Raw genomic sequence first — 27,756 nt, 5'->3', positions numbered from 1 at the left:
ATACATAAGGGGGGATATGATCTCCATGTATAATACATAAGGAAGGATATGATCTCCATGTATAATACATAAGGGGGGGATATGATCTCCATGTATATTACATAAGGGGGGGATATGATCACCATGTATAATACATAAGGGGGATATGATCTCCATGTATATTACATAAGGGGGGGATATGATCACCATGTATAATACATAAGGGGGATATGATCTCCATGTATAATACATAAGGGGGGATATGATCTCCATGTATAATACATAAGGGGGGATATGATCTCCATGTATAATACATAAGGGGGATATGATCTCCATGTATAATACATAAGGGGGATATGATCTCCATGTATATTACATAAGGGGGGATACGATCACCATGTATAATACATAAGGGGGGAAATGATCTCCATGTATAATACCTACGGGGGGATATGATCTCCATGTATAATACATAAGGGGGGATATGATCTCCATGTATAATACATAAGGGGGGATATGATCTCCATGTATAATACATAAGGGGGGATATGATCTCCATGTATAATACATAAGGGGGATATGATCTCCATGTATAATACATAAGGGGGATATGATCTCCATGTATATTACATAAGGGGGGATATGATCTCCATGTATAATACATAGGTGGGGAAATGATCACCATGTATAATACATAAGGGGGGGATATGATCACCATGTATAATACATAAGGAGGGATATGATCTCCATGTATAATACATAAGGGGGGATATGATCTCCATGTATAATACATAAGGAGGGATATGATCTCCATGTATAATACATAAGGGGGGATATGATCTCCATGTATAATACATAAGGGGGGATATGATCTCCATGTATAATACATAAGGGGGGATATGATCTCCATGTATAATACATAAGGGGGGGATATGATCTCCATGTATAATACAAAAGGGGGGATATGATCACCATGTATAATACATAAGGGGGGGATATGATCTCCATGTATAATATATAAGGGGGGATATGATCTCCATGTATAATACATAAGGGGGGATATGATTCTCCATGTATAATACATAAGGGGGGATATGATCACCATGTATAATATATAAGGGGGGATATGATCTCCATGTATAATACATAAGGGGGGATATGATCTCCATGTATAATACATAAGGGGGGGATATGATCTCCACGTATAATACATAAGGGGGATATGATCTCCACGTATAATACATAAGGGGGGATATGATCTCCACGTATAATACATAAGGGGGGATATGATCTCCACGTATAATACATAAGGGGGGATATGATCTCAACGTATAATACATAAGGGGGGATATGATCTCCACGTATAATACATAAGGGGGGATATGATCTCCACGTATAATACATAAGGGGGGATATGATCTCCATGTATAATACATAAGGGGGGGATATGATCGCCATGTATAATACATAAGGGGGGATATGATGGCCATGTATAATACATAAGGGGGGATATGATCTCCATTTATAATACACAAGGGGGGATATGATCACCATGTATAATACACAAGGGGGGATATGATCACCATGTATAATACACAAGGGGGGATATGATCTCCATGTATAATACACAAGGGGGGATATGATCTCCATGTATAATATATAAGGGGGGATATGATCTCCATGTATAATACATAAGGGGGGATATGATCTCCATGTATAATACATAAGGGGGGGATATGATCACCATGTATAATACATAAGGGGGGATATGATCTCCATGTATTATACATAAGGGGGGGATATGATCTCCATGTATAATACAAAAGGGGGGATATGATCACCATGTATAATACATAAGGGGGGGATATGATCTCCATGTATAATACACAAGGGGGATATGATCTCCATGTAAAATACATAAGGGGGGATATGATCTTCATGTATAATACATAAGGGGGAATATGATCTCCATGTATAATACATAAGGGGGGATATGATCTACATGTATAATACATAAGGGGGGGATATGATCACCATGTATAATACATAAGGGGGATATGATCTCCATGTAAAATACATAAGGGGGATATGATCTCCATGTATAATACATAAGGGGGGATATGAGCTCCATGTATAAATACATCAGTGGTTTATATAGTGAACTCGGTGTAGAGCTATTCCCCCTGAGGTCATCACAGAGGACAAGGGGGCACTCTTTATGTCTGGAGTTAAAGAAATTTAATCTCCAAACATGGAAATGTTTCTTCACAGTGAGAGCTGTGAAAATGTGGAATAGACTCCCTCAAGAGTTGGTTCTGGCCAGCTCAATGGATCGCTTCAAAAAAGTCCTGGATTCTTTCTTGGATACACAGAATAAAACTGGATATAACATTTATAGGTAAAGTTGATCCAGGGAATATCTGATTGCCTCTCGGGGGATCAGGAAGGAATGTTTTTCCCTGCAGGAGAAAATTGGATCACGCCTTGCTGGGTTTTTTTTGCCTTCCTCTGGATCAACTGTGGGTGTAGGATTATAACTTTTTTTTTTTCTATGGTTGAACTGGATGGACTTTTGTCTTTTTTCAGCCAGACTAACTATGTAACTATATGTAACTATTTTTATTTTATTTAAATGTATTTTGTACTCTTAATTATTATATTTTTTTTTTACATGTAACTTTATTAGTATCACAAGGAGACTAAGATCATCATTGTTTCCAGCTTCAATCATCACAGAGGAGCATGGGAAAAAGATATTCCTCCATCTCCTCTTTGGGAAGACATCCTAGTCACTTAGAATGGTCCTCAGACTCCCCCCTCAGGAGTGGAAGAGCCTGGGAACCTCCACATTGGAAGAGGGCGCCCATTCACAGCGCCGTAAAAGTGATTGTGCTGCTGTAAAAAAACTGTGAAACAAACCATTATCCTGCGTGCATCATCCTAAAGTGTCAGTAATATAAATCAACAATCAATCATAATCCAGCATAACAAGCACTCACTGTGTCTTCCCACCATAGTACACACAATAATCTACTAAACGTGTGTTGTGCTGTCAAATTAAATAAAATGCAGCAAAGTGCTTGCATAGACTGATTTTCACTTGTATTGACAATAAAAATTAACCCAAAATAGAAATATATGAGTAAAGAGCGACCCAAATAATTACACTTAATATAAGAAAGTTCATAGAATTTCAAAATTGATTTGAAAAACAAGCTAAGTGTGAAGAATAATCGTGCTCAAATCTGTGCAACAAACAGTAGTAGTAGTGATCTTCCAATCCTCACCGTCGTGCATACCACCATGAGAGGTATAAAGCCTTCTAAATAGAAGGTCTGACAGTGCTTTAGGGATAAATCCCACTTAAGGATGAATGGATGGGTCAGCACTCTGGTGGCAGTAAGCCAACTAGTGCAATCAGTTTGGACCTCGCTCCTGGTACCACCATCATACACAAAGTAAAATTCTGGAAAAGCTCAATCAACAAAGCTACATGTAAAAAGGAAGGGGATAACTCATGGTGCAGTAAGAAAAAAAGGTGTTTATTAAAATACAAACATATACCCATAGATATCAGAAATCACAAGGCATTTCATGTACAGAGCATCCAGCTCCCTGGTGGGTGTGATGACGTCACTGCTGAGAATAAAGCCCACACGTTTCATTATTATTATTATTCTACAGTATTTATATGGCGCCAAAGGGTATGCTCAGCGCTGTACAGTAGCAAGGGGGACAGAACATGAGACAAGACAGTAACAATACAATACACGAGGGGTTCGAGGGCCCTGCTCTTTCGAGCTTACAATCTAGGAGGGAGGGGAAGGTGGTATAGGAGGAAATGGCTGTGGGGGATGGAGTGGTAGGAGGAGAGGAGGAGGTTAGTTGTTAGGTGAGGTCGGGTGTTAGGTGAGGTTGGGGTAGGCATCTCTGAAGAGGAGGGTTTTCAGGGTGCGCCTGAAGGTGAGGAGGGTAGGTGACAGTCTGATGGATTGGGGTAGGGAGTTCCAGAGGATGGGGGAAGTCCTAGAGAAGTCCTGCAATCGGGCATGGGAGGAGGAAACCAGGGAGCTAGAGAGCAGGAGGTCCTATGAGGAGCGGAGGGCACGGGTAGGGCAGTATTTGGGTATCAGGTCGGTTATGTAGTTCAGGGCGTCATTGTGAATGGCTTTGTAGGTCAGAGTTAGCAGTTTGAATTTGATGCGTTGGGCAATCCGGAGCCAATGAAGGGATTGGCAGAGGGGGGAGGCAGATGTGGAGCTGTTGGTGAGGTGGATGAGTCTAGCCGCTGAGTTTAGAATCGACTGGAGTGGGGATAGCGTTCGTTTGGGTAGGCCAGTGAGAAGGGAGTTGCAGTACTCCAGGCGTGAGATGATGAGGGAGTGTACGAGTTGTTTGGTGGTGTCTGGGGTGAGGAATTTGCGTATCTTGGAGATGTTACGAAGGTGGAGCCTGCAAGATCTAGATAGCAGTTGGATGTGGGGTAGGAAGGAGAGGTGGAAGTCCAGGGTGACACCCAGGACTTTGGCGTGTGGGGTGGGAGAGATGGTGGCGTTGTTAGTAGTGATGGAGAGGATGGGGGGCGCGGGGGGGGGAAGACCAGGAGCTCGGATTGGATAGGTTAAGTTTTAGGAAATGGAGCGACATCCAGTCTGATATGTCGTTCATCCTAAAGGATGTCATTACTGGGACAAGGGAGTTAAAAAGCAGTACCAAGATCATGCCTACTACATGGGAGGAACTAAGTCATCATCACAGTCTGAAGGGGAAAGGGCACACAGATGGGCAGATACACACCTGTGGCCAGCTTTACAACAGCAGCTCTTCTTCCAGAGAGAGTTTACATGTCAGGACCAGGATCTGAACCCGCAAGTGAATCTGGAAGAAGATCTTCTTGCTGAGCCACCTGAGATCCTGGACAGCTCTTTGCCTGATTTCTTGGACTAACATACTTTCTATGTTGTTTCTGGTAAACCTTACATAGTTAAATAGTTAGTCTGGCTGAAAAAAGACAAAAGTCCATCCATTTCAACCATTAAAAAAAAGTTATAATCCTATACCCACAGGTGATCCAGGGGAAGGCAAAAAAACAGCAAAGCACGATCCAATTTTCTCCTGCCTTGAATTCCTTGCTCCTCCCATGAACGCCATGAACTTTTTATCTAAGCCATGCCTTTTGTACTTCCTGTTTGCCTGATTGTGCTCCTTTCACTCCTGCTGCCATCCATATCTTCACTACCAATCCTTTCTGACTTTGGTGTGTTCCTCAACTATGCTTACACTTGATCCCCTCCTGCAACTATTTGTTACTAACCTTGGCTTGTTCCTTGACTACTCTTCTGTTTGATCCCAAACTGCAACCGCTTGTGACTGGACCCAGGTTGCTCATCTCCTGGGGTGCAATCCTGAGGACTATGACCTGGTGCCAACACGCAGCTAAACCCATCTTAACCATCAGGAGCTATAGGGCTTTTTTAAGGCTTATAACTTAAAACCCATCTCACTGCTCTCATTTGCCTCCAAGCTTCCTAAGCACCTTGCCCACATATGTATAAATTGCTACCTCACTGACAACAACCTTCTCTATCCCCTACAATCTGGCTTTCACCCACAACATTCCACTGAGACTGCCCTACTAAAACTCACTAATGACCTACTAACTGCTAAAACGAATGACAAATTCCTCCATACTCACACTCTCAGACCTTTCTGCTGCCTTTGACACAGTTGACTATGTGCATCTGCTCAATAAACTCCAATTCCTTGGCCTCCACGACTCTGCTCTTTCCTGGTTTTCTTTCTACCTCAGCACATTTTCAGCATAACTTACACCATCTCCTCTGCTCCTCTTCCTCTTTCTGTTAGGATACCCCAAATCTTCGTGCTTAGGCCCCTCCTATTCTCTCTCTAAACCTCTTCCTTGATCCAGTTGATACCCCTCATTTCCTCAAACTCTAAAACTGAGCTCCTCTATCCCTCCCCCCCTGACTTTACAATTGAGATCAACAGCAAAACCATTAGTCCCTCCACACATGACAGGGTTCTAGGTGTAACTCCTAAACCCACCCAAAGCAACATGGGGACAAGGTGCTTTGGGCGAGAGCCCCCCTGCCCCAAAGCATGGTTCAGGAGGATGGGGTGCACTCGCTTGTCCCCCTCCTTTTATGACCTGCTGGGCTGCATGCTCGGATAAGGGTCTGGTATGGATTTTGGAGGGGGACCCCCCGCGCCATTTTCTTTAACACGTTTTGTAAGTGCTCGGCAATGCCGGATGGTGACTGAAACATTAAAGAATGTTTTTAGTAGCTGTGTGGTATCTTACCGCATACTCCGATGCAGTAAAATACTGCTTGGTGAATTGCCCCCTCTCTTCGAAGTTCATGGTCGAAGTTTTGAATGTTCGACCATGAACCGAACAGGTCGGTGTTCGGCCCATCACTAAGTAAAAGAGTAGCACAGTAATTTTTTGGCCACTATTGGTTGTTCATCAAGTTGCAAGTGTTCATTGCAGACTTAGATTCCATCATTACACCAAACTATCGAAGATAGGGCGGTGTTCGGCCCATCACTAAGTGAAAGAGTAGCACAGTAATTTTTTGGCCACTATTGGTTGTTCATCAAGTGGCAAGTGTTTATTGCAGACTTAGATACCATCATTACACCAAACTATCGAAGACGGCATGCTTAGTTTTTAGGGACAATTTGCCCAACAAAGGCTTTTTGGTTTGCTCAGCTAAGTGAAAAAGTTGCACTGTAACTTTCTCTTCACTATTGGTTGTTCAGCAAAAAGTTGGCTGTGCTCATTGCAAACTCTCATTCTGCCATTACATTACAGCAGACCCTGCAGTACAGATTGATGGTAACCTAGGAAGATTTTTTTTTTCACTTTAGCACAGTTGGGATGATTACAGGCTCTGGTTAGCTGTTAACTGATTGATTTTAGAAGCTGCCAAGAGTTACTTTTGAAGTTCAAGGGAATTTAAAGGACAAATATTTTGCTGAACCTTGTTGAATATTTGAAAAGGCTAAGGTGAAAAATTACGACTTTAATAAACTAGCCCATGGGATAAGTTTTACTAGTTAGACCAAATATTTACTTCCTTTGGGTTTCTGACCTTGTAAAAGTTCCACAACAATTTAACCACAGAATAAAATCATTACAAAATGATTCAAAAAATCAAAGCAACGCTTGTACTTCTAGGCCAATCTACATTTTCTGCATTTAAAGAGAGCCGTACATCTACTTAAGCATGAAAAAAGTGTACCCTGCCCTATTTTACAATTGGCTGTTAGCATGGAAATATGTCCCTACTTTCTGGTAATAAGATACGAACAAAGAGAAGTCTTTTCAATATTTCCTTACTACAGTTTTTTCGCAAAATGTTAAGTAAGCTTTTAAATCCAGGTTGTAATCTGCATAGTGAGACAAAATACAAAAATGTGAAGATAAAAATATTTTTCGGTATATAATTGGCATTTATCCTATGTCTATTAAGATGAAATATCACGATGATGTGAGCTGGGGAATTGGGTCATGGGCTTTGTATCCTCTTTGAAAAAACATTCTCTAGTGCAAATGAGACCTCAAGGTCTCATTTTGCATTTGACACTTTAATATGTTATAAAGGAGGTAATAATATCACCCGTGCTTTTGGCAACATGCAAGCGGTACATAGATTTGCAGAGAAAATTTTTTTGTATTAACAGAACAGGTAAGAAAGATTCTCTAGATCACAACTCACTAAACTGAAATGTGGAATTTTGCAGCTAATTTGGTTCACTTGTTTCATCGGTAAAATAATTTGGCTCTTTTTTGTTTAAAAATGTAGCGAACTGCTTTGAACTATATAAAAAAAAAAGCAAAACAGAAACATTATTTGATAAATAAACAGTATCACTTAAACTGTTTATGTGACAATATGAACCCTGACAATAGCAAAATGAGAACTTGTAGAGGAAACGTAATGACTTTCCATCAATTGAAATATTTTTTAAAAGTCCAAATTGGGGACCACTATGATTGGTTTCCGATTACCAGTGGGGACCAGAGCTGCAGCTGAGATTGAGAGGCAGCAGCTGGAGAATGCTAATATACAGGGCTTTATTTTTCAGAAGGAATGCGGAGGAACACGGTTCAGGCATCTCCATCACTGAATGTGTATAATGGCAAAGGGTGCTGGATTGTGCTGGAGGATCTATTGATTCTGACTGCTGGGGGGTCTAGAGACTGCTTCTACAAACATTTGTGAAAGAATTGGTCGCCCCCAGGAGCTCGGTGAATTCAAGCGTGGTCCCGTGATAGGCTGCCACCTGTGCAATGAGTTGTGAAATTTCCTTGCTAAATATTCCAAGGTCAACTGTTAGTGGTATTATAACAAAGTGGAAGCAACTGGGAACAGCAGCAACTCAGCCACCAAGTGGTAGGCCACGTCACATGACAGAGCGGGGTCAGCGCTTGCTGAATCTTTTGAATTCAGTGTGGCTGTGCATGGCTCCGCACACATAGCCACATCATCCAGATCTTGGATCACTTCCAGTGATCTAAAACTTATCCCATGTGCTACCGTAACAGAGGGTCTGAGGGTCTGTCCCGACTCCCTCACCCCCTTGTGGTTCAGCTGCACTTCCCCCAGCCCAAGGACAACAGAATTACATCTCCATACATACCCAAAACTCAGAGAAAGCTTTGCAAGAGCCTGTGATTTGTACCTGCAATGCATTAATTATGGGTACAACAGTCTGCTGGCTTCCATACAAAAAATTTGTAAAAACACGCTGATCATGATACCAATGTTGCAGCCATTATAATTTAAGAACAAATTTGCAAATGGTGGACTACCAGTTTACATTGTATGTAAACCCTAAATCTACACTCACTGGCCACTTTATTAGGTACACCTTGCTAGTGCCAAGAAAATCCCCCCACATCATTACACCACCAGCCTGAACCATTGATACAAGGCAGGATGGATCCACCACACCATGACACCACCACCACCAGCCTGAACCATTGATACAAGGCAGGATGGATCCGCCACACCATGACACCACCACCACCAGCCTGAACCATTGATACAAGGCAGGATGGATCCGCCACACCATGACAACACCACCACCAGCCTGAACCATTGATACAAGGCAGGATGGATCCCCCACACCATGACACCACCACCACCAGCCTGAACCACTGATACAAGGCAGGATGGATCCCCCACGCCATGACACCACCACCACCAGCCTGAACCATTGATACAAGGCAGGATGGATCCACCACACCATGACACCACCACCACCAACCTGAACCATTGATACAAGGCAGGATGGATCCATGCATTCATGCTGTTTACACGAAATTCTGACCCCGCCATCTGAATGTCGCAGCAACCAGTCTGCCCATTCTCCTCTGACCTCTGGCACCAACAAGGCATTTTCCTCCACACAACTGCCGCTCACTGGATATTTTCTCTTTTTAGGATCATTATCTGTAAAACCCTAGAGATGGTTGTGCATGAAAATCCCAGTAGATCAGCAGTTTTTGAAATACTCAAACCAGCCCATCTGGCACCAACAACCATGCCACGTTCATAGTCACTTAAATCCCCTTTCTTCCCCATTCTGATGTTTGGTTTGAATTTTAGCAAGTTGTCTTCACTATGTCTACATGCCCAAATGGATTTAGTTGCTGCCATGTGATCGGCTGATTAGCAATTTGTGTTACCAAGCAATTGAACAGGTGGACCTAATAAAGTGGCTGTTGAGTGTATTTTTCTGTATATCTGGCATCATATGGGGAGAGCGAGTACCGAATATTACCTGTACCTACTCTCATTTCTGCGATCCTCACCTAGGTGAGGATGGCATCTTTTTTCACATCCCACCCCTCCTGCAACTTCCTAGGACAGGTTACAAAGCTGAAGAACCATTCACAAAGCGTCACTTAAGCTTGCACATGCACAGTGGGGAACCACCTGCAGTTCTCCAGGAAGCAGGGGCTGACTGACAACTCATGGGGCCCCCGGGCAATAGGGGATCATGGGGCCCCTGTGTCCTTGCCCAAACTCAAAAAAAGACTATGAAAAAGGTACCAGGGGCATCTCATGGGGCCTCCTACTGACCCCGGGCCCTCGAGCAATGCCCGAGTTTCCAAATAGTCAGTCCCCCCCTGCCATGAAGCTAGAGCCAGGTCCCGTATCCAAGATGGTGGTGCTGGGGATCTGCAGAAGTAAGAAGAACTCTTCACAGGAAGACAGCACTGGACCCCAGGCTCTAATAAGTACCTGATTTTTAAAGGTTAGCAGCTACAAAGTGAAGCTACAAACAAACTGAGGTTCCCCTTTTAGATAAGTGTTAAATAAAAAATGTCTTACCACTCCGATAGAAAAGTAATTGTTTATTATAGAGTAAGGCACTGGGTCTCCTTTTTCATCTTTGTCATTAGGGATGACTTCAATCCTCCACCGGTCCAGAAGAACAACTGTCCCGTTCTCTATGTCTTTAAGGAACTTTAGGAGGTTCTCACCCTCATAACCTGTAGAAGAAAAGCAGGTAGACAGGTATGTTGGGAATATGGAATGCTAAATAAAAATGAAAGCTCAAAGGAAAAGATTTGCTGGCTATTATGGAGAAGTTGTTGCTACCTAAAATTATATAGGCGCAGTCAGTACTGTGAAACTTGAAAAGGAGAACCTACATTTGCCTGCATTCACCTACATTCAAGTACATCCAGCTACATTCACTTGCATTCGCCTACATTCACCTACATTCACTTGCATTTACCTACATTCACCTACATTTTGGCTCTTTCCTTCCAGAACCTCTGGAAACTACCTGGAAGAATTGGTGAATATGGAGCCTTTAAAAATCTTCTTTGACTACTTGCTGAGGTGACACATCAGTGGCCACCATGTTTGTTCATGTATCATGCCAATTGACAGGTTAAGCTGAGCTAGGAGCTTTCATGACATCAGTGCAGGGTGGAGACGGAGTTGGGGGTCTCTGAAACTTCCAGGTTGTGGTAAAGCCTCCACAACAGATCGCTCAGAAATGGAGGTGCAGATTGATAAGGAAACAACTGTAGGTCCCCTTCTTCTATTTTTACAGTGCTGAGTGTTACTTGAAAGTTTTAGGTTGTGGCATCAGACTGATTTAATAAAACCATATAGGCTGTTCAAGGGAAGTTAAACTTTGCAAAGTGAATTGGTCCCAGACAGGGGCGGACTGACAACTCATGGGGCCCCCGGGCAATAGGGGATCATGGGGCCCCTGTGTCCTTGCCCAAACTCAAAAAAGCCTATGAAAAAGGTACCAGGGGCATCTCATGGGCCCCCTACTGACCCCAGGCTCTTGGGCAGTGCCCGAGTTTCCAAATGGTCAGTCCGCCCCTGGTCCCAGAGCTTAATGATGGTTATGAAGTTTCACTTTGCAAAAAATACCCAATCATGTGCAAGGAAATTTATCTTGCTTGCACATGACTGGATGATGGATGTCAGCAGAGCTTAATCTCATTCACTATCTATCTATCTATTCAGTCGTATCCGACCCTTGGCGATTGCATGGACCGTCACTCGTAAGCGACTTTTTCCATGAATTCTCTTAGCAATTATTTTACAGGGTAGGTTGTCAGGTCTTTCCCCAACCCCCACCATGCAGGAGATCCCGTGTGGCCAGGGATGAAACTAGGACAATTTAGACAGGAGCCAATTAACCTACCAGCATGTATTTGGAGTGTGGGAGGAAACCGGAGTACCCAAGTACCCAAAGGAAACCCACGCAAACACAGGGAGAACATGCAAACTCCATGCAGGAGGCGCCATGGTTTGAAATTGAACCCATGACCCAATTACTGCAAGGCAGAAGTGCTAACCACTAAGCCACTGTGCTGCCCCTCATTCGCTAAGCTCTGGGGCAAATTACCTTGCAAAGTGCAATTTCCCTTGTAATGTGAACGGCTTTTTGCCTTTAGTAAATCAACCCCATTGCCTTTTTTACATTTCTATTCTGTCTTCTGTTAATGCTAGCACTTTTTTGTTTTAAGCATGCTGTAGTTATAAATATATACAGTATATATATATATATATATATTCTAGCTATACACTAGCTACCGAATTCATCTAATCCAAAGAGGGCAGAGTTTGCTGCAGGTTATCTAATAGAAGGAATTGTACAAAAACAAAAAAAAATATAAAATTGTATTCTGAGGCTGCTCCAGTAGCAAGTCATGTGACTAGTGCTGAGGCATTGCAAGCTGCTCCAGTTAATATGATTACTGATTGGTTGGCTCTGTCTGGACATCAGGTTACCAAAAGTCTTTTTCACGGACCATGTGATCAGTATGCATGGACACACTTATACGAATAGTTTATTCCATTTTTTTTATCTTTTCTTCCAATATTAAAAGGCATATTCCACCATTTGGAAAAAATGTAGTGAATTCACCCAAATCAATTTGCATTCATTAGATTTTTGTATTGAGGCCTATAGAGCATTGCAATCAATGTGTGTCACAGGCTCCTATTTTGTCCACCACCTCCAATCAGTAGGGAGGTACAGAACTTTAGTTATAGGGCATGAGGAAGTAAGCAATGGACAGAGTGGTGGTGTTATGATTGGGAAAGGGGGGGGGGGGTGCAGCCATGTTTTATGTTGCACTCTAAATATGGGTGTAGCATTAAACATGGCCTCATGTGCTCAAAATGACAGGAATATGGAGTTGAGCCAGGTTCACCTGAATCTTGCAAAGTGCAGGGAACATTGCATCACAAATGGTGGAAATCACATTGAAAATGCTATTGAATAGTATTCCAATGTAATAAAATGGTTTAAAAAAATTATTGAAATTTATTAAAAATATGCATTTTGCCTAGGGACACCTTGTACAAACATGCATAACATGACATACTTCTAAAGAGATAAAAAATATATTTCTTTTACCTCCTCCCCACCTCAAGCATCTTGCCAGATCATTGCCGGTGCCAAGAGGTAGGATCGCCACTGGGGGTTGCTTTACCAAATTGGCTTTATCTGTGTAATAAAAGAAACACAATATTTATCATCATTTACAATACAAACAGAACCCAATAGGCAAAAGATGACAATACACAAAATGTTGTGTTCATTGACTGACCATCTATGGGTCATTCATATGACAAACCTGCTGTGCATAGGTACTATTTTGTCCTCTAATAGCTGGTTTGTCTTAAAATTAAATCTCCTTGGGACTGTGTTGGTGAGATCCCTGCACTGATTTCCTGGGCTGTGCACCTTCTATGCCCATTATGAGGAGCCCCCCTATTCAAGACCATTATGTGAGCAAAAACCCCAAAGTGAGTCCCCAAATTAATGCTTGGATATGTCATTTTATGACTGGGGGTCTTACAATGCAAAGTTATCACCAAGTACCTAGCAAAATAGACATCTGATCCTTAGGATGTCATCAAAGGAAAGGGCTGAGCACCTCAGGGGTGGAGCTAAAACGTTCTTATGGTAAAGCCTAGGCTTACATTTGCTTTCATATGACAAATCTGCTGTGCATAGACACTATTTTGTTCTCTAATAGCTGGTTTGTCTAAAAATTAAATCTCCTGGGAACTGTGTTGATGAGATCCCTGCACTGATTTCCTGGGTTGTTTACTTTCTATGCCCATTATGAAGAGCCCCTCTATTCAAGACCATTATGTGAGCAAAGACCTCAAGGTGAATCCCCAAATTAATGCTTGGATATGTCATTTTATGTTACTAGGGGTCTTACAATGCAAAGTTATCACTGAGTACCTAGCAAAATAGATATCTGATCCTTAGGACGTCATCAAAGGAAAGGGCTGAGCACCTCAGGGGTGGAGCTAAAACGTTCTTATGGTAAAGCCTAGGCTTACATTTGCTTAGCAAACATAGACTATATCTCTTCTCTTTTTTGTCTTTTTTGTCTATGTTTGTCCCAAGCATCTGGAAGCCTGTTTTGATCACCAACTACCCTTTCTGCGTAATAATACTTTCTAAGATTAGATTTGTAATTTGAGGTCATGTCCTCATGTTCTTGAGCTTAGCCTCATATTGAAAATAGTGATCCCCTGAACTTTATCCAAACTCTTCATGTATTTAATAGTTCAAGTAATGCCCCCCTATTTCTTTCTTTTCTCATGACTGTACATATTAGGTTCCTGCAGTCTCTTTCACCATCTCTTTCACAGACCTGTCACCATTTTTGTTACCCGTCTCTTGTCTCATTCCATCTTATCCATGTCTTATTGTAAGTGAGGTCCTCAGGAATAGACACAGTATTCTAAATGAAACCTAAAACCTGGTACACACAGGCAGTGTTTTTTTTCATTCAACCCAGCGGGCTGAAGGAAAAAAAAACTGAGGAGCTCGCTGTATTAACCATGTGATGTTAGTACAGTGATCTCCTCACTGAGATATTGTGTTCTGACATATGGACTGCACCCCCCATTCCCACCAGAACACAGCGATCAGCTCTCGCAGCCATTGGCTGTGAGTGATTGGATGCCGGTTGGCTACTGTTTTTCCAGCAAGCCCATTCCACAGACATGTTCCTCCGGCTTCTCTCAAACAGGCTGCTCTACACATGGGCCGAATGTTGTCCAGTTTCTGTTGAACTGGCTGATACTGGCTGATATTCAGCGCATGTGCACCAGGCTTAACTAAAGATCTATTTAGGGCAATCAGAACCTCCTTCCCCGTGATCCATTTTCAGCCCACAGCAGGCATACCCCTCATGAATACATGCTTTATCACGAAACACGTTGAGGAGGAGCCGTGCGCAGTGACTCCTTTGCCGCCGTGACCTCGTGGAGGTCCGGCAGCCATCTTAGCATCTCACATGGTCAGTGTTTTACTTGTTTTTTGCTTACATTCAATAAATATTGATTAGAAATACTGCACTATGGGCTTCCTTCTTTTTGGCTCCTTGTGAGCGGACACCTGTACAGAGCCCATCCCAGAGTGATGCCTTAGGTGCTGCAAACTGCCCAGGGGAAGGGGATCCTTAATGGTTTGTTACCAGACCAGGCTGATCCCGTTCTAAAGGAGACTTCCAGCAGACATCTTTGAGATTTACATACATATACGCGCATAAAGATTGCGCATCTGGTGAGTGTGTATTCCTAACAATTTCATGGCACGTCACCAGGATGTTGTAAGGAGCACATATCTAAGACCCCCTCAGATGGATCATCACTTCTAAGCACTTTATATGAACTGTTTTTAGGACTGTGTATGATCATGAAGACCTAGCACATTGATAGTGCTCACCAATATCACCTTTATCTTTGCATTGTGCACGTTTGTCACTTTATATCCACATCTGGGTTTAGTGCAATTTATATGTATGCACATATTTCTAATTTGATTTTAGGGACACACCCTTTTGTTTTTCTTGAATATTCTGGAGGTTTTTGGTCTGTCTATTTGGTGCTTTGGCTGCTTATGATTGTTTTAGTGCTCACTTATTTTATCATTTTATTGTATGTAGCAGTCTAAAACCTGTTGACACTCGGATCCACCCAGATGCCTGGACCAGCAGCAGGCTCAGACTCGCAGTGAGCCACTGAAAGGCTGAGCCAGCTGTTCCCACCCCCTTAAAAGCCTGATGCTTCAATGAGCACAGGGGAGGGGGGGAGAGCAGAGCCTTCGATTAACAGTCACTGGATCTCTGCTCAGTGAAGGTTGAGAGGCGTTTGATCACTCAGTTCTCAGTCTTACAAATGGGATACGATGCGGCATCAGACTGACGCTGCATCCACCATGCTTCTCTTCACTCACCGACCACTTTATTAGGTACATTTTGCTAGTGTCAAGAAAATATCCCCCACACCATTTCACCACCACCACCAGCCTGGATATTTTCTCTTTTTTTGGACCATTCTCTGTAAATCCTAGAGATGGTTGTGCATGAAAATGTAGATCAGCAGTTTTTGAAATACTTAGACCAGCTCATCTGGCACCAACAACCATGCCACATTCAAAGTCACTTAAATCCCCTTTCTTCTCCATTCTGATGTTTGAACTTCAGCAAATTGTCTTCACCACGTCTAGATGCCTAAATGCATTGAGTTGCTGCCATGTGATTGGATGATTAGCAATTTGTGTTACCAAGCAATTGAACAAGTGGACCTAATAATTTGGCCGGTGAGCGTATATAGAGGAATCAGGACCTCCTGCTGGTGATCCCTCCAGTGATAACTAAAGATCTACATAGGAAAATATATAGAAGAATATGTCTATTCATCCTATTATAAAGAGAAAGCCCAGCAGCCCTTTGCATAGAAACAATACCTGTATTTCAGGCCTGAAAGATATTTTACACATTTTCTTCCTACCTATACAATCAAGAATCCAACCAACTGTTCCATCACCACCACAGGCAAGAACCCTGAAGTCTGGAACATCACGAAAGAAGTTCAGCCTGTGAAAAAAAAGTTCACCAATCAAAGGCACTGAAGGTTCAACGTTAAAAGGTTCACAAATGTTGCAAATGTTTACAGTATATTTAGTTTTTGCAACTTTACTTGTAACATTATATGTACAACCAACACTTTATATTTTTAAAACTGGGCTTAAAATAGCTTTAAAATAAATGGTTAGATACAGTGCTTTGAAAAAGTATTCATACCCCTTGAAATTTTCCACATTTTGTCATGTTACAGCCAAAAACGTAAATATATTTTACTGGGATTTTATGTGATAGACCAACACAAAGTGGCACATAATTGTGAAGTGGAAGGAAAATGATAAATGGTTTAACATTTTTTACAAATACATTTCTGAAGTGTGGTGTGCATTTGTATTTATCTCCCTTTACTCTGATACCCTTAACTAAAATCTAGTAGAACCAATTGCCTTCAGAAGTAACCTAAGTAGTCCACCTGTGTGTCATGTAATCTCAGTATAAATACAGCTGTTCTGTGAAGCCCTCAGAGATTTGTTAGAGAACATTAGTGAAAAAACAGCATCATGAAGGCCATGGAACACACCAGACAGGTCAGGGATAAAGTTTTGGAGAAGTGTAAAGCAGGGTTAGGTTATAAAAAAAATATCCCAAGCTTTGACCATCTCACAGAGCACTGTTTAATCCATCATCTGAAAATGGAGAGAGTATGGCACAACTGCAAACCTACCAAGACATGGCCGTCCACCTAAACTGACAGGCCGGGCAAGGAGAGCATTCATCAGAGAAGCAGCCAAGAGGACCATGGGAACTCTGGAGGAGCTGCAGAGATCCACAGCTTAGGGGGGAGAATCTGTCCACAGGACAACTATTAGTCGTGCACTCCACAAATCTGGCCTTTATGGAAAAGTGGCAAGAAGAAAGCCATTGTTGAAAGAAAGCCAAAGGAAGCCAGTTTGCGAGAAGCCATGTGGGGGACACAGCTAACATGTGGAAGAAGGGGCTCTGGTCAGATGAGACCAAAATTTAACTTTTTGGCCTAAAAGAAAAACGCTATGTGTGGCGGAAAACTAACACTGCACATCACCCTGAACACACCATCCCCACCGTGAAACATGATGGTGGCAGCAACATGTGGTGGGGATGCTTTTCTTTAACAAGGACAGGGAAGATGGTCAGAGTTGATGGAAAGATGGATGGAGCCAAATACAGGGCAATCTTAGAAGAAAACCTGTTAGTCTGCAAAAGCCCTGAGACTGGGGTGGAGGTTCACCTTCCAGCAGGACAACAACCCGAAACATCCAGCCAGAGCTACAATGGAATGATTTAGATCAAAGCATATTCATGTGTTAGAATGGCCCAGTCACAGTTCAGACCTAAATCCAATGGAGAATCTGTGGCCAGACCTGAAACTTGCTGTTCCCAGACGCTCTCGATCCAATCTGACAGAACTTGAGCGATTCTGCAAAGAAGAATGGGCAGAAATGTCCCTCTCTAGATGTGCAAAGAGACATCCCCAAAAAGACTTGGAGCTGGAATTGTAGCAAAAGGGGGTCCTACAAAGTATTGACTCCGGGGGGCCGAATACAAATGCCGCCACACTTTTCACAGATTTATTTGTAAAAAAAATTTGAAAACCATTTCTCATTTTCCTTCCACTTCACAATTATGTGTCACTTTGTGTTGGTCTATCACATCAAATTCCAATAAAATACATTGAAGTTTTGGGTTGTAACATGAGAAAATGGGGAACATTTCAAGGGGTATGAATACTTTTTCAAGGTTCTGTAGATAGATAAATACATAGATAGGTAGAATTGTGTAATGAGTACAAAAACTACTGTTCCTTACTCCCAGCCTAGGCAGATCTGATCACATAATCTTTACCACTTATTACTGCAGAAATTCTGTTGTTTTTTTTTTAATCAACCAAGAATAAGAGGACCAAAATGATACACAATTAGAAATGATATACTGAATACATTAGAATTGGATCATTTTAATTGAATCTTTTCAACTATATATCAAAAACATTTACATTTTCAATATCAGCACATTAATACCGCTATATATATTTTATTAGGTACAAAAGTGCATTATTTGGCCAATCAACCTAAAAGTGATATTTTAGTTACTGGAGGAACTTGGAGGTCTGGCCTCATATGTTGGAGGCACTCCATCCTCACTGACATAATTCTCCAATATGTTCCTGTCCATCTGGAAGTTCTAACTGTTCCCCGCCATCATTAAGTGTCAAGCAACTTCTGCTATATTCTTTGAAACATAAAATAAATAAAACATTCAACATGGAGAGTAGGATTCCTTCATATTGGAAACGGCAGGTGTGCACAGCCAATGACTGAAAAACAGATCTCATCAAGAGCCCCCAAGATATAAGAAAACTCCCCCCCCCATTATGTGCACAATATTACATTTCATGTTTACTATATATTATTTTCAGATTCCATATTGCCTCTTATCCTCGGATGACACTTGTACCTACAATGTATGTGGCATATATCCCGAAGAAGCAACCGCTGTGCGTATATGTAGTAGCTTATCAAGTTTTGTGTATATTCCTGGTCTAACACATACATATTATATGTACGTAATGTATAATAATATTAACCTGTATTCAATAATTATTCTCTTTTCTATATGTATTTCTGCTGACTTGGTTCCATTTGGTACAATTAGAGTCCAACATTTTACTCTTCATGCTGTCGTGAAGAGTTCCCCCTTTTTTTCCCCTTGACTTCTTGGGATGGCACTGCAATCCCATATGGAAGAAAAATATATTTGAAATATATTCAAAAAATATTCTTCCCAAATATATTGCCATACATTTGAAATACTACACTTTTGGCCATATTCAATATATTTCAAAATATATTTCAATAAATATATATATACTGCATGTTGAAATGCGTTTTTTATTACAAAATATATGAAAAATATTTTTAAAAATACATTCCAAATATACAGTATGTCTTTAACAATACAAATCTACATCTTTGGAATGCATTTACAAATATATGTAAAAATATATGTTAAAATGACTTCTTTATATATTAAAAAAAAAATCTGAAGAATATATTTAAAACATTTTTTTTTTTTAAATATACGTTTAAGATTTTTTTTAACATAAACAAAGTAATTTAACATATATTTTTACATATTTTTGTAAATGCATTCCATAAATGTACATTTGTATTTTTAAAGACATACAGTATATTTGAAATGTATTTTTAAAAATATTTTTCATATATTTTGTAATAAAAATGCATTTCAACATGCAGTATATATATATATATATATATATATATATATATATATATGTATATATATATATATATATTGAAATCAATTTTTAAATATATTGAATATGGCCAAAATTGTAGTATTTCAAATATATGGCAATATATTTGGGAGGAATATTTTGAAAATATATTTCAAATATATTTTTTGTCCATGTGGGTTGACAGCTCTTGTGTGGTTTATGACTTCCTCCACAATTAATCTTCCATTTGATACAAGAAAGTGATAACGTAATTTCACTCCCCAGCAGCTACCGAGCAGGGGCAGACTGACAACTCATGGGGCCCCCGGGCAATAGGGGATCATGGGGCCCCTGTGTTCTTGCCCAAACTCTAAAAAGCCTATGAAATAGGTACCAGGGGCATCTCATGGGGCCCCCTACTGACCCTGGGCCCTCGGGCAGTTTCCAAATGGTCAGTCCGCCCCTGCTACCGAGCGTTCACCCAAAATACGTTTTGGGTGAACTCATCTTTAAAGGCTAAGTTTTGGGGTTTTTTTTAATTCCAGCTCCCCTATGTACTAATATGCCATTATTGTACTGTGCCTTTTGCTGCATTTGACGCTCCTTTGTTTCTGCATTTGGGGTGCCATCAACAATTATTGTGTATAAAGATGGCTATACACTGACTGTACAATCTCTGTACAATTTCTTTTAGATTTACAAAAACTATGAAATAGGAAGACCCATCTATCTATCCATTCACCCTGTATCCAATCAGGCAGGGCCTTGCTCTACATCAGGGGGGTTCAAGTCATAGCCCTAGAGAGTTTAGCATGAGGCCCGTCTGGAGGGAGGCAAACATATTAGCCATGGCAGCCTACATTGACAAGCCAGGCAAATGCACACCTGGATGGATGCCGGGAATGCCATGCAAACGTAGTTGATGGGTTCAGGGCAGGTGCGGACTGCCCATTCAAGCACTCGGGCACTGCCCGAGGGCCCGGGGTCAGTAGGGGGCCCCATGAAATGCCCCTGGTACCTTTTATAGGCTTTTTTGGGTGTGCTTTGAGTGTGGGCAAGGACACAGGGGCCTCATGAACCCCTATTGCCCGGGGGCCCAATGAGTTGTAAATCCGCCCCTGGTTCAGGGTGTGTGTGTGCTAATGAGGTCAGCTGGTGAACTGCTTCCTGTGTCTTAACAGTTTTCACATCCCAAATCTAAATACAAGAAGGTCATGAACTTTTCTTTGGAACACACCAGGGCTAAGGTAAGGCCTTGTTCTAAAAATCATAGAAAGCTTTTATTTTTCTGAAACAGAGGTACATAAATGGTGTATTGGTGCATATCCTTTACATTTATTTATTTTTTACTGTAACTATAAAATTGAATTGCTTACTAATTGCTAAGCATCTACAATAGTCACTTAAGATCTAAAAACTCAGTGTTCAAATACTTACACCAAACTGTAGAAAACAGAATCTACCATTCCTTTATTAAATATTCAATTATGTCATTCATAAATGTTTGAAATCTGCTCCTAGATAAATTGCCCCATCACAGCGGAGAAAATAGATAAAAATATAATAACTCAGTTTCACAAAGTGCATGTTAAATTAGATTTCAAATTTAAAACATTCATTTTAGCAGAAAACTAAAAAAAAATAAAAATGTTTACAACGTTTCAAAATCGATAATGTAAATATGTATAAATATATTTGCTAAGCAAAGAATCTTACCCTGGCATTGGTCCAATCCCAGCAAGACTATAAACCTGTCTTGGATTTAAAAGGTACTGAAATTTCCTATGTATCCTGCAGATGAAAAATAATGAAAAGAAAAGTGACAAGTAGTTTATGGAACGACAAAAAACAAAACCTATTGTCATTTTATAGCATAATAAAGATAGAAGACTCACCCTGCCTATATTTGTTAATCTCCGTTAATATTGAAATTTTTTTTCCCAACCCCTGATAAATAATTCATTAATGTGATGGAAATTGTAAGAGTGAAAAATGTTTTTCATAATCACATAGTAAAATAAAACTGAGCGCTCCCTGTTGATCACGTTCCCAATGCATATATTAAATAATGTTTTTTTTTTTTAAATTAGGTATATTGATAATAATTGTGAAAAGGCAAACAATGTGTTTGAACACTTAAATCAGTCACATATAAGTAAGTTATGCTGAGCAAAAACAGAAAAAACAAGAGAGCTGTGCAAAATACAAACACTATATTCTCCTATATTGTTATTATAAATTGTTTATTTCTTTCAATAATTACACAATTTCTTTCTCCTAAAGTTTAGGATCATTTGTCAAAAAAATGTGGAGCTAGGAAAGAAGCAAGACGGAGATATCAGGGAATGTTTATAAAATGGGATTGAAAGGTTGGCAAATCTTTTGCTGTGTTTTTCCAATTTATTATGCGTTGGGTCACTTGGCCGCATTTATAAAACACATTTGCTGGCAAAATTTGTCCATGTGTTTGATTGCATGAGCCATTGTCTTAAAAGTGTCTTAAAGGTGTTAAGTAAATGGCATTACTATTATGTATTTTTTATTTTATACATTTTACTATTTTTTCCCAGAACTTTTCCCATTTTTTCAGTTTTTATGAGGTGTCTATTGAGGAGAGCAAGAAAAAGTGCAATTGGAATTATAAAATAAATACTCCAAATTTAACAGGAAAATAAGTTCTCAATAATTATATGTTTATTTTACGTAAAAAAAAAAACAGGTTTCAGGCCATAGCATTTATTTTTTTATTTTTGCAAACTGAACTTTTTTTTTTTTTTTAGGCAAATTAAAAATGTAAAAATAAACACACTGTTTTTGAAATGTCGCTTTTAACTATGTCCCCCTTTATTTACATTTTGGGGTATTTATTTCATTACTGTCTCCATTAAACTACTAATAGACTACTATTTTCCAAATTCTTAAGGAGCAACATTTATAGTCACTGCAGCTGTACATTTTAATACTAGCTCAAAATTGCAAAGATTCCAAAGTGAGGAATATCATAACAAAATCCGCACGTTCCTAACCCCAGAAACCACTAAACAGCTCATCCACTCCCTCATCATATCACGACTCGATTACTGCAACTCCCTCCTCACTGGCCTGCCTCGCCGCTGGCTATCCCCGCTTCAGTCGATCCTGAATACGGCTGCCAGACTCATTCACCTTTCCAACCGCTCCATCTCCGCCACCCCCCTCTGCCAATCCCTCCACTGGCTTCCGATTGCGCAACAGATCAAATTCAAAATCCTAACACTGACGTACAAAGCTGTCCACCATACTGCCCCGAACTACATCACTGACCTAATATCCAAGTACCACCCAACACGCACACTCCGCTCCTCACAAGACCTCCTTCTCTCTAGTTCCCTGGTCTCCTCCTCCCATGCCCGCCTCCAGGACTTCTCCAGGGTGTCACCCATCCTCTGGAACTCCCTGCCCCAACCCATCAGATTATCACCTACTCTCCTCTCCTTTAGGCGCACCCTGAAAACCCATCTCTTCAGGGAAGCCTACCCCACCCCCTGCTAACTTGCCGACCTCCTCCACTCTTCCTACCACTCCATCCCCCACAGCTATCTCCTCCTGTGCCACCATCCCCCCCCTCCTAGATTGTAAGCTCGAAAGAGCAGGGCCCTCAATCCCCTCATGTTTTGCATTGTATTGGTATTGTTCTGTCACATGTTCTGTCCCCCTTTGTAATGTACAGCGCTGAGCGAACTATTGGCGCTTTATAAATACTGTATAATAATAATATAATAATAACACATTGATGATTAGTTCTCAGATAACATAGAAATACTTTATTGATTTTTGTTAAAATGGACGTGTATGAATGTTTGTGTTCAATCTAAGTTTATTGAAATGTTATAAACTACAAAAGAACAAATTATTCTCTCAGAAACCATAACAGGGAAAAGTAAATAGATCCACAATGTACAATAAAAACAGGGGAAAAAAAATCAGAAGGAAAGGAAAAAAAAATCAAATTGAGCAAATGGAGATCATGCGTCCGGATGGGGTGGCACATAATCCTAAAGGGTGTATGGATGTTCAAATATGGTAAAACGGTAATTAAAAAAGAAAACATATTTTTACATAATATTAAAAATCCCTACCTTTCTCCTTGTTTGCCGCCACTCTTTGGATTTACAAAAACTAATAACGGGTGTGTCCCTGGAACTGGGGTGATCTGGAAAGTAAAGAAAACGACCAAAGACTTCAGTTGCATATAAAAATGAGTAACTTCTGCAGTAGGTTGGCTACTGATTTAAAGTGTATTTAAATCAATTTTAATAAATTAATAAAAATAACATTTTTATTTTAATTAATTTTAATAAAATGTATTTTTTTAAGTTTTGGCTAGAGCAGTGAGAATTTAAACCTCAATAGGGTTTTAGACAAACAAAAGAAAAAAAAGTACTGCTCTATTGCTCCTATCGCTGATATCAGCCAATACGACATGTAATGAACTGATGAGTGAATGAATGCTGCAGAAAAATGGCAACCAATCACAAACAGGATGCCGACTCACTGTGACCAAAACAAAACCAGGTACTGTGGGATGGCTTCAGTTCTGCTCTCTATCCGCTGGAGATGCCCCTCAGATGTGTTTCATGCCCTAGTGGGCTTAATAGTTGGGGTCTCAAAAGTTAAGCCCACTAGGAGAGCAGAGCTGAGCTAAAACTGATGCACACAGAACAGGGGCGGACTGTCAACTCATGGGGCACCCGGGCAATAGGGGATCATGGGGCCCCTGTGTCCTTGCCCAAACTCAAAAAAGCCTATGAAAAAGGTACCAGGGGCATCTCATGGGCTCCCTACTGACCCCGGGCCCTCGGGCAGTGCTCGAGTTTCCAAATGGTCAGTCCACCCCTGACACAAAATCTGGTGCAGCTGTGCACGGTAGCCAATCAGCTTCTAACTTCAGCTTGTTCAATTAAGCTTTGGTAAAAAAAGCTGGAAGCCGATTGGTTTCTAAGCAGAGTTGCACCAGATTTTGCACTCTCCAGTTTTAGGAAATAACCCCCAATGAGTCAACATCCTGATCAGTTGCCATTTTTTGTAGCTCAGTATGGTATTTATAGATACTGTATCTTTGTTCCCACTGGGGAGATTCACCCTTACTATAGGGTTGATTTACTACAGGCAGAAAGGCTGTTCACTTACAACATGAATTTTCACTTTACAAAATGGAATTTTCCCAGTCATATGAAAGGACAGATATTTTTTTGAATTTTTTTTTTTCACATTCACTAAACTAAGATAAAATTTCTTTCCAAAGTGAAAATTCACTTTGCAAAGTGAACATGCTCTGTTCCTGTAGTAAATCAGCCCCTGTTAGTATCGTTGCACTCCAGTAGGGAAATTGAAGGGAAGTCCAAAATGCTCGAACTGTCAAAGGAAGTTGAGTTGAGAAGGGGTTGAAGAGAAATCTTCCAAATTGGACACCAGTTCTGGTGACATAAGATGTCTAATCACTTTGGAGAGATCGTTTCTGGGACAGGAAGTTAAGGGGTATCAGTTGGAAAAGAAAAGAACTGATATGAGGTCACAGCCATTCCCTACTCCATCCAAAGCAAACAAAAATGGTTCTGGCTTTACAAACCCTAATGTAAGCTGGCCACTTACCCTACAATCTATCACCTTTACATTTACACATAATGCAAGCACATTCTTGATTGCATACAACTTGAATTTACTGTTTAACCTTTTTGTGACCAGAGGTCATTGATATCTAGATGCCTAGGTCAAATTTGGCATCTTCAGTAAATTGTACTCTTTTGCCTACCTAATAATAATTATATTGCTTTCTAAAGACATATCAGGCTTTTATTTGGTACTCTATTTTCAAAAAATGCCTAGCTTATTTATTTTCGGCTGCAAAATTTACAAATGATTTCAAAATGTAATGTTTTTTAAAACTTTTCTTATTATAATCTGTATATCACTTTAAATAGTGATCCACAATGGCAAATGAGTCTTATAAAAAAACTTGTGTGAATATTATGATTGGCTTTCACAGTAATCACATGATCAGGTGACCAGTGGTCAGTGGGAGCATGTGCACCAGTACTGCTATGGGCCTTGTAACGGAACCAACCAAGTCTGGGCTTGGGTACTTCTGTTAGAATACCGCTTCCCCATCCAAACACCGACAACAAACACCACAGCCTACCAAACAAGACTAGACGACACCAGTTGAAGTAAACCAGAGTAGACTACTTTATTTGAACACAGATACAAGATATATACACTCAGGGGACAAGGAGACAATCCCCCCTCCCTGCATAATGACACATGGCGGGGCAATCTACATTTAGTAACAAGAGACACACCAACAGACAGTCCCATCAGGAGGGAGGGCTGCTGGAGACACCCCACCAAGCCAATACACATAAACACATGCAGTACATCCCATAATAGTTTGCTCCCAAGCAAGACACACAATAGAACAATGGGATGCAACCACATAACACCAAATAATCCACAACCCCCACCCCAATATTAGGACAGATCACCCTGTACCCCTAACAGGAACAAGGTAATTTACACATAAGAGGGATATGGGGAGCTGAGACAGGGGTCTCCCCACCTCTCCAAAGTGAGCTGGGTTCCATGGGCCCCCCACCCAAAGTTACTCCCGTCACAGGCCCCTAGGCCAAAAATGAAAACATGTACAGGCGTACCTCGGTTTACAAATTTTATGCGTTCTCTGGGTCGTTTCATATTGTGAAAAATTCGTAAACCGATACACGGTTTCCCATCGGAATGCATTGAAAACCAATTAATCTGTTCCGGAGGTCAGAAAGAAGTAAGAAAAAAAGTATTTTATCTGTTCAAAACTCTTTATAAAGTGCACTTTAAAGGCATAAATACTGTACAGGGACATGGTTAATCAAGCAATAACATAGTTATGTAGTTACATAGTTAGTCTGGCTGAAAAAAGACAAAAGTCCATCCAGTTCAACCTTAAAAAAAAAAAAAAAAGTTGATCGAGAGGAAGGCAAAAAAACCCAGCTTGATGCAAAAACCACTCCAACACCTCCGACACCTCCACACTCGACAATACGTGCTACCACAGACTCCAGCACGCACAGGTGCAGCGCTATAATCCTCCCAGGCGCAATGCATTCTAGGGAAACTTACTATGTATTGGGAAAAAAATTCCTAAAAAATTCGTAAACTGAGGCATTATTTTCAATGGATTTTCATTCGTAAACTGCAAATTACGTTAACCGAGGCGTTCGTAAACCGAGGTACACCTGTACATTAATGTTACTTGGTGTGGTTTCTGGCATGATCAGATTGGTTGATGATCAATGTAAAGTAGATTGTACAATTGAGTGGTGATGGATACTTAAGATGGTCAGAGGGTTTAGATGGTCAGCTGTAGATACAGAGGAGCCAAATTTCCCTTGAAAACACAGGAGGGCTCAAACGCCTAGTGCATTACCAACACCACTTTTTATTAAAACCAAAAGTGAAAACATAAAATTGAGCAGACGTATCAAAAAGCAACTCCAGCCATTGGGCAATGTCATCTGAACAGACGTGCCAGGGATGGTAGGTGTTGCATCAGGTTGGTTTAGCACTGAGGAAGGGGGCATGTCCCTCGAAACACATCAGCCCTGGCACGTGTGGTCTGATCACATCGCCCCATGACTGAAGTTGCTATTTGATACGCCTGTTCCATCTTATGTTTGCATGGTTTTTTTTTTGGGGGGGTTTAATAAAAAGTGTAATAAATGCACTAGGTGTTTGAGCCCTCCTGTGCTTTTACAGTTGTTTTGCTAAGATTTCCCAGTCTGAGAAGGGCTGCATGGTAGGAAGCATTACGAGCTGTGACACCTCCGGCTTTGTGGGGCTGTTTTTCTGCAAGAGCTAATTTACACTGTCTTCGTGATTTTTTTCCTTTTTTTTTTAGTGCAGGACAATTTGGAACAAAAAAAAAACTAAAACGCACTTTGAGAACCTTAGAGTAGAACTAAAGGCAAAACTTTTTTTCTTCATTTGGATAGAGTAAGGGAGGGTTATAACCCCCGTCATTTTTATTTTTGCCATCTGTGTCCCACTGGGGAGATTTCCCCTCACA

General features: G+C 40.7%; 1 protein-coding gene across 2 annotated transcripts in view; it reads right to left on the bottom strand.

Annotated features, from left to right (window-relative positions):
- Nucleotides 1–27,756, bottom strand: part of DGKB (diacylglycerol kinase beta) — a 784,212-nt gene that overhangs the window by 339,805 nt on the left and 416,651 nt on the right. For both annotated transcript variants that reach the window (XM_089654572.1, XM_089654573.1), the window contains 5 exons: nt 23,780–23,853; nt 21,378–21,452; nt 16,314–16,399; nt 12,910–12,999; nt 10,347–10,507 (listed from right to left, as the gene is read on the bottom strand). In XM_089654572.1, coding sequence (XP_089510698.1) covers nt 10,347–10,507; nt 12,910–12,999; nt 16,314–16,399; nt 21,378–21,452; nt 23,780–23,853 — 486 coding nt within the window. The remainder of the gene's footprint in view (nt 1–10,346; nt 10,508–12,909; nt 13,000–16,313; nt 16,400–21,377; nt 21,453–23,779; nt 23,854–27,756) is intronic.

Source organism: Staurois parvus, unplaced genomic scaffold, assembly GCF_062004578.1.
Source record: "Staurois parvus isolate SC_StPar_1 unplaced genomic scaffold, SC_StPar_1.0 ptg000779l, whole genome shotgun sequence".
NCBI lineage: Eukaryota > Metazoa > Chordata > Amphibia > Anura > Ranidae > Staurois > Staurois parvus.
Note: the sequence above shows the minus strand (reverse complement) of the source record. Positions and strands in the feature narration are given on the sequence as shown.